Source organism: Populus nigra, chromosome 19, assembly GCF_951802175.1.
Source record: "Populus nigra chromosome 19, ddPopNigr1.1, whole genome shotgun sequence".
NCBI lineage: Eukaryota > Viridiplantae > Streptophyta > Magnoliopsida > Malpighiales > Salicaceae > Populus > Populus nigra.
Genome location: NC_084870.1, coordinates 11,211,195 through 11,228,356, shown reverse-complemented (window position 1 = coordinate 11,228,356; position 17,162 = coordinate 11,211,195). Strand labels below are relative to the sequence as shown.

At 34.0% G+C, this 17,162-nt stretch overlaps 2 protein-coding genes across 4 annotated transcripts; both read left to right on the top strand.

Annotated features, from left to right (window-relative positions):
- The first annotated feature begins 688 nt into the window (after positions 1-688).
- LOC133680250 (transcription initiation factor TFIID subunit 14b-like) lies at positions 689-4,196 on the top strand. Of its 3 annotated transcripts, none has more exons than XM_062103064.1 (6): positions 689-922; positions 1,549-1,649; positions 1,741-1,962; positions 2,518-2,705; positions 2,787-2,908; positions 3,875-4,196. In XM_062103064.1, the coding sequence occupies exons 1-6, from the start codon at positions 890-892 to the stop codon at positions 3,953-3,955; spliced, it is 747 nt and encodes a 248-aa protein (XP_061959048.1). In that variant the 5' UTR covers positions 689-889; the 3' UTR covers positions 3,956-4,196. The 3 variants fall into 3 exon arrangements, with proteins under 3 accessions (XP_061959048.1, XP_061959049.1, XP_061959047.1); XM_062103065.1 differs by lacking the exon at positions 3,875-4,196 and adding an exon at positions 3,186-3,558; XM_062103063.1 differs by having other exon boundaries at positions 690-922; positions 3,869-4,196.
- A 6,826-nt stretch (positions 4,197-11,022) lies between these two features.
- Positions 11,023-11,834, top strand: LOC133680251 (protein SMALL AUXIN UP-REGULATED RNA 12-like). Its single transcript, XM_062103066.1, has one exon. The coding sequence runs from the start codon at positions 11,030-11,032 to the stop codon at positions 11,516-11,518; it is 489 nt and encodes a 162-aa protein (XP_061959050.1). The 5' UTR covers positions 11,023-11,029; the 3' UTR covers positions 11,519-11,834.
- Positions 11,835-17,162: the final 5,328 nt, after the last annotated feature.

Genomic DNA, 17,162 nt, shown 5'->3' with positions numbered 1-17,162 from the left:
GTTTGCTAAGATCATACCACTTCTAAATGATACTCACATTTTGATCCCTTTTGAATTTGATTTTGTGGCCACCGAAACCCTAAATTCTCAATATTAATTAAAAATGTAAAATATTTTTTTATATAAATCTCTCTTCTTAGAGGAAATATCCTTGAACAGCCGAAGAGACCAGTGCTTATTCTTATTTTCCATTAAATTTATACATAATTGGAATAAATTATATTTTTAATTTATCAATTGTTATAACATAATGGTGAGTACATGAACTAGCTCAAAACTCGAGTTTAGAATTTAATTAATTAATTTAATGTAATGTAAAATAATATTATTTTAAGATTTTTAAAAAAATAAAAATAATTTTGTTTTAAAAAGAATAAATTTCATCTAGTTTAAAGCGTGTTTGTCAGTGTAGTAACAATTATTTTTTAAAATATTTTTCATTTTAAAATACGTTAAAATAATATTTTTTTTTATTTTTAAAAAATTATTTTTAATATTAGTATATTAAAACTATTTTAAAAAAAATTAATTTTTTTTTAAAGTTTAATACAAAATTCAACCAGTTCTGGTCGGGCGGGCCACCGACTTCACCTAAGAAAAAAGCCATATTAGTAACTGTGGCCCAATAATGACACCTCTCCCTCTGATTGGCTAAGTGTGATGTATTATTAGAATCAACAGTGGGCAATTTACTTCTTCAACCCGACGGTACTGTAATTTAGCAGAAAACAAACCCTATTTTTGTGGAATCAACAACTCCGATGTTTATCTCACAAGAAGGTGTTGTTAAAAGGGTATGACAAACAGCTCATCTTCATCAAAATAGAACGGATAAGATTATTATCCTGTTGATATAAGACGACCCGCACCCGAATCATAGAGAACCAAAATGAGCAAACCTGAAGAGAACACTGAAAAGAAGGTACTAACTTTTTTATGATTTTTTTTTCAATTTGACAACTACGCGTCTTTAAATCAGTAAGATAATGTAGCCTAGATGCTCAAAACTGTTTCTTGATGCGGTTTTTTAGTAACCCTATCGAAAGACTTTTTTATTGCTTAACTAGGGTTTATGGGGTTTTTGTAATGATTGAATGTGAATTCTTTTTTTTTAATTTTGATTTGGATATTATAATTACTGGATTTACTGAAATAATTATGCCCAGAAAGCTAAAACTTGTTATGAAAACTGTCTATTGAAACTCCTTTAAAAAGCTCTGCTTTTCTAATGATTGGTTCATTGGTGTTGTGGATAGGATTTGGTAGTTTAAAATTTTATTGCAGATGTGAACTGAATGTTTGCATCTCATTGAATTCATGAAGTGATGTTACACAGAAACCAAAGGTCGTTCTTTTCAATCTCAGCCGTAAACCTGTTGTTTTATGTCAACTGAGTGTTATATGTTCATGAACTTTGGGTAGTTTAAGTTAATAGTATTTGATTTCGATTCATACTAGAATTGTTGCCTAATACTTGTAATAAGAAACTAGGATTCATGAGGCATTGCTCGTTAGTTGCATTACTTTCTTTGTTTTATTTGCTTTTAGGAATCGGCACAGATTTTGAACAAGAAGCTCAAAGATGTCGAAATCAGCATTCCAATAGTTTATGGCAACATAGCATTCTGGCTTGGAAAAAAGTCTAACGAGTAAGTAAATTGTTAATTAATCTTCAAGTTACTGCCCATTCTTTTGTTCGTTGTGTGCTTGAATCAATGATATCAATATTTTTTCAATCAGGTATCAATCTCATAAGTGGACTATATATGTACGTGGGGCCACTAACGAGGATCTTGGTGTAGTGATAAAGCGAGCTGTTTTTCAGCTTCATTCTAGTTTCAATAATCCTACAAGAGTCATTGAGGCACCTCCTTTTGAGTTATCAGAAGCAGGCTGGGGTGAATTTGAGATTGCCATTACACTGTATTTTCACAGTGATGTGTGTGATAAGCCTTTGAACCTGTGAGTTCCTTTGTCTATTATGTCATTCACATTTCAGTATAAAATGTTTTTAGAACCTATGGATTTGGCCTATTAATTTTGTAGCAAGACATTCTGTGTGTTATTGGAGTACATGGCAAACATGAACTGCTGTAAAATTATTGAAAGGTAGGATAGAACCATATATAATGTGAAGCAAAATGCTACTCAGTTTCATACTCTTCTCCTCCCTTTGCATCATAGTAATATATATGCTCCGCTCCTTGGACATGGTCGATTCATCAGCAGCAAGGTATTAGTGGCATATAGCTTAAAACATATGGCCCTTTATCTAATCACTTGTTTGGGAATAATCAATTAGTTGACTGAACATCTAACGTGAGTTCATTTCCAGTTTAATGAGACTGTGATGACTGCAGATCTTTTCATTTGCTAATATTTGAAATATGCGGTGATTCAGTTGAATGAATTCCATTCAGTTAGGACCAACATCATATTGCATTCCCTTATATAATGAAAAGCTTAAAAGTGGTCGAACTTCAGAATTGGTTTGTTGAAGGCTTAAGTTATTCACAGATATCATCATTTGAAGTTGTACCCAGAAGATGAACCTGGCACCGTGTCAATTAAGAAGCCCGTTGTTGTAGAATCATATGATGAGATCGTATTCCCGGAGCCTTCAGAGGGTTTCTTAGCTCGTGTACAGAGTCATCCAGCTGTCAATCTACCCAGATTACCTGCTGGTTTTACTTTGCCTCCTCCTAGTATGTATCTTAGCTGTCTACTGCCATTAGTGCTCTTCGCCTTCCTTTGGATTGATAAATTAACTTCTTGTTTCCTTACAGTGCTGGTTGAAGATACAAGTAAAAGGAAGAGAGGAGACACTAAAGATAATCCTCTAGCCCAGTGGTTTATGAAATTCTCTGAAGCAGATAAGCTGCTGCAGCTTGCTGCAGCTCGTCAGCAGGTCAGAAAGAATTTCTTTCTTTTTCTCTCTATTTTTTCTCTTATAGAAGAAATTTTATCAGGAAGGAAGAATACGAGAATGCAAACAGGAGTACATGAACCAACTTTTAGGCCTGTTATTGATGACTCAAAATAATGTGTGTTGGTGGTAATATTTGTTAAATATCACCTTCTTAATGCTTGTTCAACATTGGCTTGGAGTAAGATATATGTCATCTTAATGGGTTAGCTAGTTAGAAGGATTTGAACTATTAATAAACTGGCCTCTGGGACAGCAGGGATGAAAGAAGACAATAGGAGGGCACTATTTCCTGCAAAATGGCTCTCTACTACACAATAAATACATTAAATTGGTAGATCAATACCTCATGGAGCTCTGTTTTACAGAAAGACTTCTAGATGGGCTGCGCAGAATTTGATTTTGGAGCAGGGTATTACTGGGCAAGAAAGCATGATTTGGATATCTGTTTATCTTAAAAGTTCACACAAATTCCTGATTTCTTAAGTAGTTAGTGAACAAAAGTTTTATGTATTGATAAATCTGTAGTTTCCCACTCAGAAAATTTTCACAGGGCTAGTGAATAACTTTTTTTTCTATGAACTAGAAACTAGTCCCTTGAAGCTAACATATAGTGAATATTTCTTCCCATATATTGCTTTATCACCCTAAAATTTCTTATTCAATTGTGCTGAACTATTCTCCTTTTTTTTTTTTTGTTTATCTTACATTGAATTCAACAATAAATTGGAATTGATTGTGGTTTGAATCCCAACTTTTTTGCATCGTTGATGGATGCGTTTTATGATGAAACATAAAAGAGTTGTTGAGTCTTTTTTTTTTTTTTTTGCATTAGCTGCATGCTTCCTAATTTCACTAAAACTTGATGAGTCACATGAGCAAACTGTTTGGTATAGGGAAGTGTTACGGGCTATTATTGAAAGTTTAGATTTGATTTGTTAGGTGCAGGCTCATATAGCAAAACTTCGACGGCAAATAAGCTTGATAAATGGGCAGGATCAACATTTGAAATCTCCCTCCAACCAGTGAATGCACTTATGAAGAGTTTTGAGATTTCTACTTCGTATTGGTTTAGGCTGAAGCAAATGATGACATAGGCATGTAGCAATGATATTTATTTTCTCAGAAGAGGGTAGTTTTATACCCCCTCTCTTTGTACTTTTTTTCCATTTCTACCTCTTTATGTTTATATATGAGAATGTAGCTCTGTATCAATAAACAACATGCTGTATCATTTGATTAAATTTCAATAAAAATTAAATTTACTCCAGATATATGTTGTCTAAGTTAGTGCACTGCGTTTGATATGTGGATGTTGACTCATTGACTAATGCTGATTTGTTCTGAGTAGCAAGCAGGAACTCCAAACAGGCATGAAAGTTCTCTGGTTTTTTAGATTTGTTAGCACAAGCAGGATTTTTTAGAGTTGCCTTCTCAATTCATGACTTGTGTAGTTATGATGACTGCAGAACCTGCAGAGGGTTAGAATTTATGATTTAACATGTAAGCCCATATCACCATATTGGAAAGTGACCTGCGAGCTGTAATAAGATATGCAATCATGTTTTTTTCATCATCCTTGAGTTATTATACAGAAAAGAATTAGGTATTTTGCTGGTGGAACAATTTTTAGATTATCTCCTACCAATGTCAATGTAAGACCCATATTCTTAGCTCAATCTAAGCTCAAGGTTTAGCCCAAACCCAACCCAATTAAATTAGGTATTTAAAGAAAATGTTGCAAGAGAATTTTCTTTTCCCCTCCTTTTTTATTTTCCTCTTTGCCGTGACATGCACCCACATACACCAAGAAATCAGTTTTGAACTTAAGGTTTTGGTTTCAAGAAGGGTTGAAAAACAAGTATCTCCCTTCTTATTGTTATTCTTGATTAGGGATTGATTGTGGAAAGTTTTAAGAAGAGTTAGGGTTTTTATTATGATTTGATGATTGAATGATCTAAGAGTTAATAATTAATGTTTAGGGTTTTAGTCCTACTCAAAATCAGTTTGATATTCTGTCTGGATCATGGTTTTTTTAAAGAACAGAATGTTTTTTATATGGGGATATGTAGATTTGAAGACTAGTAGATCGGAATTCTAGAAATCCCGATCAACCGGTCGACCGGTTGGGTTGAACTGATCGACCGGTTGATTGGTTGTTGCTGGTCGATTGATAGGTCTAAACCGGTCGACTGGCTGGCTTATGATGGAGGTTGACCGGTTGGATATTTTGGTCAACCGATTGACCCAGTAGTAGAGTTTTATCGGGTCTCTTAGGTTCGATCAAGTGAATCAATTCGGTTTTATAATTGCGTGTTGGTCTTTAAGTTTAGAGTTTTAATCTTTTATGTTATTTTACTTCAAGTCGTTTTTTAGTGTCTTCCATATTCGTTAGCGATCTTAAGTAGTCTTCATTTGTCTTTTGCTTTTATTTTTCAAGTGAGTGGAATAATCTTTAATATGCATGTGATATAAATAAATATATATGTTAATTATATTATGTGTACAACTAGTTAATTTCTTAAATATTTATTTATGTTGTTTTATTTTTTGAGTAGTCATCCATTCTTGAATTTACACTTGCATTATATTGAACTAAATTCTATTTAATATGATATGATATACATTGCTTTAATAATTATGCGAGTATCTATTATGTCCTGGTATCGGTATATTTGTCAGTAACTTCATGCTAATGAAAAGTAGTTAGTCTATGAGCACATGGTATGTATACCAAGCTGGTGAGAGAGGCACCAACCTGTAGCGAGATCCTCCTATAGTGATCATCTTCGGGTGTCATCTGATCTCTGACATGTATTTCATTGTCTTACGTTAATATGCTTAGTATGTAGATTTATATCAAGATATATCAACTTGCAAACTATTAGTATCTAAGATGTATGTTAAATGTTATTCCCTTACTGAGTTAGTTAAACTCGCCCCTTATTTTTAATCTTATTTTAGGTTTTCAGTTTCTGTTAGCAGGTAGACTTTGTTGAGTGTTCCTACTTTTTTAGTTTTGGTCGGTATGCCTTGTTCTGGGAGGCTTTCCTTTTAGTTGTTTTAATTCGATGTCTTAGACGCTTTACTATTACACTGTTTTATTTAACATTTGGATTTTATTTAATGTAATAAGTATTACCAACTCTTGTTTTGATTTATTCTTATGATGAAATATTTTGGAAGTTTACGAAATGTTGTGAATTTTTATATAATTTATTTTATGATATGTATGTTCTGAGACTTAGTATAGGTGAGGTGTCCTTACGACACCGCTCCTGCGTTGCTAGTCATGGACACAGGATTCAGGTTTTGACAAAATGAAATTCCTTTTTTTCTTATACTTTGCCAGATATTGAGTCATTGTTAGCAAGTGCATGCTGGTTAAGTTATTGCTGGTTTTGCTGCTACTTTGTTATGAAATTATCAGCTGGATGTACTTTTAAGCAGCACTCCATATGTTTGATTTGTGTTTGTAGTACACAGGTCTTTTGGATGTTTCATTTCTGAATACATCTACCTGTCAACAATAAGGTACTTAGCTGAATGTGGCTGTGAAACTTCAATGATTATCAAATTTTCTCAGAGTGAATGTTTTTGTGTTGGAACTCTTCTCAAATGAATTGTATGATATGTGTTAATAAAGCTCCGGACCCTTCTTAGGTACTTGTATCTGTCCTTTCGATGCTTTATTATGCATGATAAATGAAAATGGGCACCCGTTCTGGCTTTTGGATGGGTTCTACATATCTTTTCATGGAGATTTCAATTCCATCGTTAATTTCATCTTGGCTTAGCATACCAGGTACAACCCTATCCTTAATTCTTGCGATTGTTTTCAATTCTCTTGAAGCGGACCCAGCGAAATAATATTCTCCTCTCCTAAATTTCATATAAGTCCATTTCTATCTAGGCTTCGTGTAATCAAGGGCCTAATCTAAATATTAATGCTTGCTCAATTGTCTTTTTAGTTGGTTATGTCATATTTGAAGTCCTTAGCTTTCAACAATCAATATCTGAGTGATAATCTTTGTTGGTTTTGCCAGCCTGCGTTCTTGGGCCCTTTGTTTCTGACTACTTTCCTTACAACCCATGTGACTGCAATTAGTTTTGCTTGTTTACATTGCCATGGTATCACCATCAGTTTCCTGACTGTATAGAACATGGACAAAGACAACAACATAACATTTTTCGACTGCTGTTTTTATGAACCAGATTCATTATTTTAGATAAATTTATACTGCAGAACCATTGTTGAGCATGCACCTTGACATGATCATTGAAGTTTATAATTGCATTTTCTGGACATTTCATTTTAAGCATTTCCTTTCAATCCATCATATCAGGGTTGATTGTTTTCCCATTTTCACATCCTGATGGCATAAACTCTGTAATGTTATTTGATTCTTATTTTTCTTGCTATCAGATGCCAATAACATGTGGATGTGGAGATGAACAATCCCATCTCATATTGTTATTTCTTTTATTATCGTGATTGCAGGTCTTGCCAAATTTCTGGCAATAGCTATTAGAGAAAACTAATGTAACTAATAAATAAATTTATGAAATTTGGGTTTGTTCATAAAAGATCCCGAGTGGGCACAAGGTAGTTACAGTTGAGACATAGTCTGCTTGGTAAACTAGCCGTTTGCAGTAGTTGAAATGATGATAAAAGACCTTACCATGTTGTCTTTACAGGAGAGTTTGGGGGCCACGGTAACATGGCCTTCATGTCCTCCAAAAAAGGCAAGGTCATTATCAACCGTAAAGAAAATACCTCAGTCTCTTGGTTTAGCGGGGCACCGCATTTCAGTGAGAATGGTGGGCCTTTGCAGTCTCCTATTTTCATTGTCCGTTCTCTCAATCAATCTCATTCACAGAACATGGGAGAGCTTCTCTCAAAGAGGGCGACCTGAGGGTAATTTTTCCCCATCTCTTAAGTAGTTTTAGATGTAAAACAATTTTTCATCTCACAGTTGTATGTTATATTTGCACAGCATGTGTCACGTACATAGTATGCATGTACTGTGTACACCTATTATTTGTATGTGGGTATGTTTGCTCTGTATCAGTGGCCCATTTAAAAGAAATTTTTTCAATCTGGCTAGATCTTCACATCTCTCCTGGGCAGTGCTAAATATGCTATTAATCATTACATTTGACGTCATTTGAACTTTTGGAAGCTTGGATGGCCCTAGTATGGATTTGAACAAACTGATCAGTGGATAAAGTTTTGATAGGTGAACTGAGAGTTAAGACAATGTCATGGACATTTGGGAGGTTGAGAAAACAAAAGGAGAATGACGGGATGCTGGACATTGCTGTATCAGGCATTAAATTTAGTTTTTGCAGATCGCTTTCTGAGCCTTAGAACATGGAGATATAACTTTTCTGAAACGGGGCCAGGATAAGAAGAAACCATTGGTACACATTTGAAGTAGATTTATATCTCCTATTTTGGTGATTTTGGTTTGAGCTGGACCACATAGGAAGCCTTCTAGTGTTGAGAAATTAAACCTTTTTTGTTCACTAGAAGCATTACTCTTCTGGATAATCTGATAGATAGGTTTGCAAATTTAACGAAAAAAAGCACAATTACTTCCATTATTATTTGGTCATTTAGAGCCCGGCTTCTCCATCCCCTAGTGAAAATCGTGATTATTGTGGAAGACAGGCTTAAGTATGCATGTTGGCTGTTTAGAAACAAAAGCTTATGCCCTGCTACATTAGCATCTAACACAAATGATCAAACAACAGTTCAACTATTAGTTTCGCTGCTGTTTCATGCTTGTCAAAATCCGTTTATTGCAAGTACATAGAATTCAGAGAAGCCAGTTATCCTGACATTATCCATGAAAGGTTAGCTAATATAGCTTTCTCATATATGGATATTAGATTTAATGATTAGATTGAACACACCGGAATAATCAGGTTGATATATTTTATATATGTTCTGAGAATTTTATAAAACAGTTGCCTATCGTAACTATGGTCCCTTATTTTAGGATGAAATCTAATGATATCCCAAAATACAATATACTCCAAAATGAGATTATTTGATACTTGAATAGTACAGTGGTTAATCAAATATTTATATTAATACTTCCTTCTCCTTGGCCCATGAAGTTTGGCCTAAAAATTGTGAAATTGATGGTAAAAGATTTTTTAATGATAAAGCTAATAATTTTAAGTGGAAATGTGAAAATAGTAATGGATGAAATAAATTTTAAGAATAAGAGTATTTGTTTTTGTTTTTGTATAAGTAATACTCTAAGAACTAAGATGTGTAAGTTTAGAGAGTAGAAAAAAGTGAATCTTCTGTCAGGTAATTTAGAGGGTATTTATATTCCTTGAACTTTGTTGTTTTGATGAAGTGTAGGGGTTGGAGAGTTATTTTTTTCTAGATGACATTTATTAGAAATAAAAATCTCTTACACATCATAAATAAGATTGAAATATTTTAGACTTTTGAGAGACCTTTTATAGACTTACAGGAGTAGGGAGATAATTGTTTTTATTTTTATTTTTTATACACCTAAAGATGTAAGTAGATGATCGTTTCTAACATGAAAAGATCATGTCAATATATAATTTTAAGATAGAACCCTATGGTCCTAACATGGATCTCTAAAGCTAATTAAGTCTAACATGTAGCCAAACATAGAGGAAATGAGTTTAGTAGCTCATCAAACCTATGATGTCTTTGGGCTTGGTTCGTGGCTGAACCTATTTATATCAAGTTTGGCAACTCACCAAACTTATAGTGCCTTGAACTAAGTTTATGGTTGAACCAAAATATGTTGGATCTGGTATTTTATCAGGTCTATAGTGACTTGGAATTAGTTCATGGCTAAGTTGAATTATATTGAGTTAATTTAGTATTTTATTATATTATGATGATTCGGACTCAATTCATAACTGAATTTAAATATATTAAATTTAATATTTTTCAAATCTATATTTGGTTAGGTTAACACATTTTCATGGATGAGTCGAAAATACACTCATCAAAATCTAAGCTATGAAGACATGTATGACTATTCGAAAGCTTGAGGTATTGTTCTATAACAAAAAAAAAAATATCAGCTTTAGGTGTCGAAGACATGAGATTGTTCAAGTGCTTCACGTATTGATGTTTGTAGGTCATGAATAAATTAGATTATCCACGAACAAGGAGGACATTTTAGATTTTACGGCTTAAGCTCGGGATATTCTAAGTAGGTGGTACAATGTGAAGGTGAAGGTGTTGAGGTCAAACACCTACAAAGCTAGCAGTCGCACATGGGTTTGCGAATATTTGGACGTACGTACTGTGTAAGAACTGTTGTTTTATCTGTCACTCGGTCCACAGAATCACAAGCCCTACAGCCACAAGGAACCAAAGCATTCACAGGCTTGTACTCTCCAGTACACTTATTATGGGTCCGTGATTTCAGGTATATGAGGGGGGGATTAGTAAACAAAGTAGAAAAATGAAGTTCAAATAAACACAGAGATGTGTTATATGCAGTGAAGATTGAAGACTGTTGTGGGTAGAGATTGAAAAGTTGAGTGGCCCTGTTATCTTGTCTCAAGGGAACCGAAGACATAAGACCAAGGTATTGTGGACAAATTAGTTGAGAAGTTGGAGATCTTTCAAAGATAATATATTTGAGTTCTCACCAGAGATGGAAATGAAAACTACGAGGCAAAAATGATCTGGGTTTTTGTGAACTTGAAAGAGTGTAAAAGATGGCAATCCATTGCAAAGTGAAGGTGATGAGCTGAAAGGGGAGGGGGGGTAGCTAGCAGCGTGGCATGAAGGATGGAGCTTCACACTCGAACCATTGATAGAACACGCACCGAAAAACAACATGAAAAGGAGAGAACACAAGGAGCAAACAGGCATTAAACATCAGCTATGTAAATGCAAGGCATTTTTTTATTATTTTTTTGAAAAAAGCAAGTTGAAAATTAAAGCTGAGAGCGAGAGGGGGTCCATAGTGTCCTTAGGAGGGCCAACATTGAAGTGCAAACCCAATAGGCTTGGCTCCCACCATGTCCTTGCCTCGTCAGCACAGACCCCAAAATACCCGTGGTATGTCCTTTGCCCCTACACTCCACATGACCCCTCTCTCCCTATCTATCTCACACTACCTCTTCTTCTCTCTCCCCCTTACCTTCTTCATAAATACCACCATCACCCTCCAATCCTCCCATCACCACCATCACCTTTTACTTCCAACTCTTATCTCTCTTTACCATTCACCCTTTCTCACCACTCATCTCAAACTCCAAATGGCCATTAGAAAATCACAGAAACTACCTCAAACAGCCGTCCTTAAGCAGATTCTCAAGAGATGCTCAAGCTTGGGCAAGAAACACGGCTATGATGATGATGGCCTCCCACTTGACGTACCAAAAGGTCACTTTGCTGTGTATGTTGGTGAAAACAGGAGTAGATACATTGTTCCAATCTCATTCTTGAGCCACCCTGAGTTTCAATTCTTGCTTCAACGAGCAGAAGAGGAATTTGGTTTTGATCATGATATGGGCCTTACTATCCCTTGTGAAGAAGTGGTTTTTCGATCTCTAACATCAATGCTCAGGTGAAAAGATGATCAGTAGTGTGATGGTGGTGCATGTTTGCTTGGAGTAGATGGCTTAAGACGAAGCTGCCCTATAGTTTCTCTTTTTTTAACGTCTTCTCCATTGTGATTCGTGATATTGTTTTTTGTTTCCATGTATTTTCTCTTTTAAACCCAGCTGGGTTTTTGTGTCTCTAATTACTAACTTAGATCCCATGAAAAAATGCATGGGTTTGATCTGTATAAACTCTGGTTTTCCTCGCAGATGTAGTTGTTAACACCACTGTGAGAGAAGGTTTATGGATTAATGCAAAGGGTGATTTACCTTTTTAACTTACAAATCTCTCTCTTAATTTCTCCATCTCTGCTACTTCAGATCTCATGTGCATGGCTGGAAACACACAGGGGCAAAGCATGACACTCAGTCAAATCAAATCAAGTACATGTATGGCTTTAGAAAAGTGCATCCATTAGCACACTCCCAACACCATATATAATTTTGTCAGAGAATTGGGGGTACATCAGCATTTACGGACCATCAGTTTACTGTTATGGGGTTTGAGTTTGAAGGCACACTCCACTAAGCAGACTTGTCCTTGAAAATAATTTGCTATCATGGTTAATAAATCTTGTTTAGAATTCTAAAAAATACTTTGGAGACTATCCAGTTCCAACCATCTGACAAATTCCAGTCAGGAGTGCATCACTATTCCAGTTAGTTAATGTAATGATCAAGTTTTTTATTTTATTATATTATATACTAGTAACTTCAATTTTATTTATTTTTCAAGGTAAAAATCTAAACTTTTCAAGTGAAAATCTTCAAGTTTTACCTGTTTGGGTGTCTTCTTAGATAAAATTCAATAAAAACTAATTAAGTTGGAGCCCATGAAAAAATTACTCCAGTAGTAGGTGGAGCTTTTGCTTTGGCATGGTTGCAACCTTGAATCTTTAGTACTATCAGTTCTATCGTAAGCAATCATTGCATTTAATCACCACGGTTAATAGTGGTTTGTTCGATGCTTAATATAATTACCCGTGCATTAATTAGTGGAGGTACTTGATTTCTTTTCACTTTTCTTAGTCAAAAACGGCATGATTTCAGTTAATCATCATACATTATTAGGCCCATAAAGTCAAGTCTGACACATTACTGAATCACCCTAGTGAAAATGTCACCTATACAAATTGCTGAGTAGCTAATAATGTGTTTCATACGAAATACTACCCCATGGTTTCCTTGAATTGTGGGGGAAATGTAGCGACTTTTGTGAGAAAATGGAATGGCAAGGAAACGTTATTGACTGTTTAAGAAGTGTTTCGTTTTTTAAAGTTTTTTTTAAAAAAAAAATATTAAAAATTTTTATTATTTTTTTTTAAAATTATTTTTTATATTAATACATTACGGAGATCTAAAAACACCAGTAAAATATTAATTTGAAGTAAAAAAATATTATTTTTTTAATTTTTTTCAAAAGTGTTTTTAAAATAAAAAAATAAATATGACTTTTAGATATCTTTTTATCTAAAATTAATTGTTTTTTTATAGTTTTAGATAGTTCTAATATGACGTATCATAATACTAAATGTTAAATATTATAATCTAGTGATTTTTTACTTGAAAATATATTATATTAATGTTTTTTTATGTTCTTGAAAGATTTTAAAGTGACAATATCAAAAATAAATAAATAATTCAATATATTTTCAATTAAAAAACATTCCGAATAACAATACTAAAAAGACAAGAAATAGCTAGCTTTAAAACATAAAAGAAAAAAATAATTGAGATAAAGATGATGTATTTTTATTAACAACAAAAAAATTACTTTAAAATGATTCAAGCATTAAATTTATTTTATATTTTTGTTGTTGTCCATGTGAACAAATAGTTTATTATGCAACTTTAATCCTAAATAAACGAAACTATATATATGTTGCAACTAAGGTCACTTCCAGAACGAACTTGTCTCTTATGTTGGATCATTGGACTTCGATATGGCTTCTGTTTCAACAGATACTTCGTCATGTGGAGCTTCAGGTTGGTCAGGGTTTTCTGTTTTAGTTTCAACAAGTGGCAAAAGACTTCGAAGTCTTAATTTCTCAAAAAGAGAAGGTAGTAACAATCATTAGCTAAAAATGTCGATGTTGAGGTCAAATAACCCATGATAATCATCAACCAATTTTTTTTTAATATTGATAGGAGAATATAGCAGAGACGATGCTGCATGTGGAGTTCAATATTTTAAATAAATTCAGATATCCTCCCGTTAGTTTTTGTACTAAAATTATGTTTTTTGTCCGTGTCTAAATTGATGTATTTAGAAAAAGAATTCATTTATTTATATTTATGAATCTTGACTTATAAAGAGTAATTTCTTTTAAGTAGATTAATCCTTGTATTGTTTGAAAACAAATTATTAATTTGCTTGATCTTCATGATTCTTTTGTGTATGAACATATATGGTGCTCTATCCTCTTGGAATGATAATAGTATTTTAATATTGGAATGCAAATCCACGGATCAAGGGTAGGTTTCCATATTGTTTGGCATTAAAATATTGAACTTCAATATATACTCCATGAATGATCGCTTAAGACTCCAATATCATCACTCTTATCTTATCCTCCTAAGATGCATGTGGTCCATCACCCTCTTGCTCCGAGCCCTTGAGTTTTATTATTCGTCTAAACTACTATATATATATATTTAGCGGCTTCTTCAATAGAAAAGCCAAGTTCTTACGCTCAGTTGTCACCTTCAAGCCCTGTGCTTTATACAAAGGAAATTAAGCAACGAGGAAATAATTAGCAATTATAATTAATATGTAGATATTGATCTGCAGAATTGCTTGGGCGATCCATTGGAGATGATGGGGCCAATAATCCTACAATTGAAGGGAGGTTGCTAGGGAAAACGATAGGGCATGTACATGGATGGTCCGGTGTATAACCCCAGAAGACATATATCACGAAGGTCAGCTGAACTATAAGCCTTACATTTTTCCCACCTAAAAGAAACAGTTAAAGCTATCATACTTTTTGTGGGTCTTGGAAAAAAGGAAATTAATAATGATAATTATGACAATAATAATGAACCCATGACTTGCATGAAACTCTTTCTCCGTCTCTGTGTTCGGAAAAGGAAAAAACTAACCATTGCATGGATTGCAGCTTTCATACACAACTATAGGAGACAATTTTAGGGGCATGGCTAGCTAGCTAGGCTGCAAAATTATCAATCTATCATCAACCCACTTGAACCCGTCTCTGTGTTATCTTGAATATAAAGTGGTTATATGATCATAGTTGGACCACTAGAGAGGAGCAAGGGCTGCCTATGGTTAGCTGGTCCTCTCTCCTGTTCTTTTAATGCAGTGTTAATTCGCCTTCTTTTTTCTTTCAGCCACAAAAGAAGCCCTGACAAACACAATTGTACACACAACTGCTTTCTCCAATTCCTTTAAGGCCCCAAGAGAATATCTTCTGTTGCACAAAATCCACATCTAGAATTTCCTCCTCATAACAAAATATCTAGCCCCATTATTGCTTTGATGTTGTTTGATACCAATATGTTCTTACATCTCTCTCTTTCTTTTTCCTTAATGGGTCTTATTTGTCTGGACTTAAAAGTGCTTTAATATATATAATTCGGGAAAGTTTTTTTTGTCTCAAGCCCTAAAGTTTATGTTAACGCAATTACCCCATTTGGGAGAGAGATTGAAAAAATATTGAAGTTTCACAATTTTAGTGTGTACTTCTCACCTGAAAGTATGTATTTCCTGGTAATAAATCCATGCATCTGTCTCACGTACCTGCTGGCATCTACAGTTTACTAGTCTGTGAAGCTTTATTTAGATCTACAAAATCGAGCACCCATGCCCAAAATGAGCCCTACACAAAAACAGCAGCACCTCTGTGCCTCTTCATGCTTCATGCTCTACCTGGCTTTAGTTATTTAGGGCCCCTTGTCCCTTTGCGTTGTTAGTTAAAAAAAAAAACAAATGGACCAACCAAAATTAAAATCTCTCATCGTATTTGAAGTTTTTTTAAAAAAAACTTCGTATACCCATATATCCTAAGTGATTGTAACATAACCCATTATTTGTTATGATGGAGACAAAATTCACATGTACCCAGATACGGTTGAACAATAAAAATTGTCATGTCTTTCAAATCAATCCTCAGAAAAAATGAGTTGGAGATTTAAATCTATGGGCACAAGTTTACAGTTGGCTACTACATGTTTCTTCAGGATTTTGTCCCCAATGTCCCACCCCACGTTCCGAGTGAGTTCCTGGAAGGAGCCTTGTCTGTCCAATTTGGACTCTACATATTTTTCTCTTCCAACATCAAATAAATTTCTAGTTAGTTTCAGTACGGTATAGTAAATGCATGTACTATTGTTCGAGTTCTGACCATGAGAATGCAATTTCCCACGATCCCCGTCATCTGTAATGAACAACTACCTTGCCTTGGTCCATTTCTCACAGTAATGGACTTGTCTAAGATGAACTGGTGTCTCTGTGAGCATTTATAAGCCAAATTACTAAGCAGCAGGCCAGCAATGAAGTGCGATGGTACATTCATAGAAGTTGAGCAGTCAAGATATAATAGGATTAATGATTAAACATGTCCCTTAAACATATCAAATCAGGTCCTTTTTACTCTTTTTAATCATTCTCGAAACTGGGATCCACCGTTGAAGGAAAAGTACACACATAATATCTCGATTATTATCACAAAAAAAAAATTATAGCATACATGAATAATTGTAATGGTTTCGTATCTCTTATAGAAAGTATAACTTCGGATGAGACTAATATGTAACAGGTTCATGATTCATGAGAATACTCATGTAATTAATTTGTCCATTTTATCGAAAGATCGAGCTCTATTGAAACCGCTTCTCAAAAAATTCCAACCTTTTTCTAAACTTGTGGGATTTAGTACTGATCAACGCATGGCATCTTTCAAAGTGATTTCAATAAGAATATTTAGTAAGATCAATATTGTTCATACATTCACAAATTCTTAAAAAAACGTAACATTACTCGGCATTTATATAATGGATTATTGATATATTATAATTTGTACAAATCATTTTTTATCGATCCTTCATGTATGTTTTCCTTTATAAATAATGGACATCTGGTCAGAAATTATGGTAAAAAATATCGACCTTATTTTCTTCACACACGTTTGTGTGTGTTCTGAACATATATATATATAGCTGTATGACAACCATGGATTTTCGAAGAGAAGACATGTTCATCCTTGGCTTGAGCTTCCCCTTTTTTTTTAATAAGCATCTATGGCTTGACTTGATAGCGTTCAATAGTTTTGACTTTCCTATGTTTTCTTCTTCTTTTTTTATGTTTCCTATGGTTTTGAAATGACACTGATCCAAGCTAAATAATTAATTCATGACCCCCTTTATATTATATGGCTTGACAATTAATACAGTACAATAATGTAGACTTTTCCCTCTGGTTTTCAAACCATTTTTAATTGTTCAAGCTTCATTCGTGGTTATGAATATCAACAAAAAAATAATAATAATAGTATCCATGTTTGCCCAGAGCTTTATAATTCATTCCATGACCACGAATTAATTAAACAGCATTTGGAACATGCTAGCCTTGCGTGTCAGCATTGCTAAGGAAGAT

What these genes read in the sequence shown, in the direction of transcription:
- LOC133680251 (XM_062103066.1), top strand. Translation starts at nt 11,030, where the DNA reads ATGACCCCTCTCTCCCTATCTATCTCACACTACCTCTTCTTCTCTCTC.
- LOC133680250 (XM_062103063.1), top strand. Translation starts at nt 890, where the DNA reads ATGAGCAAACCTGAAGAGAACACTGAAAAGAAG. An exon ending in TGTGATAAGCCTTTGAACCT is followed by an intron (nt 1,963 to 2,517) that starts GTGAGTTCCTTT and finishes AGTTATTCACAG; the next exon opens with ATATCATCATTTGAAGTTGT. An exon ending in TTGCTGCAGCTCGTCAGCAG is followed by an intron (nt 2,909 to 3,868) that starts GTCAGAAAGAAT and finishes TTGATTTGTTAG; the next exon opens with GTGCAGGCTCATATAGCAAA.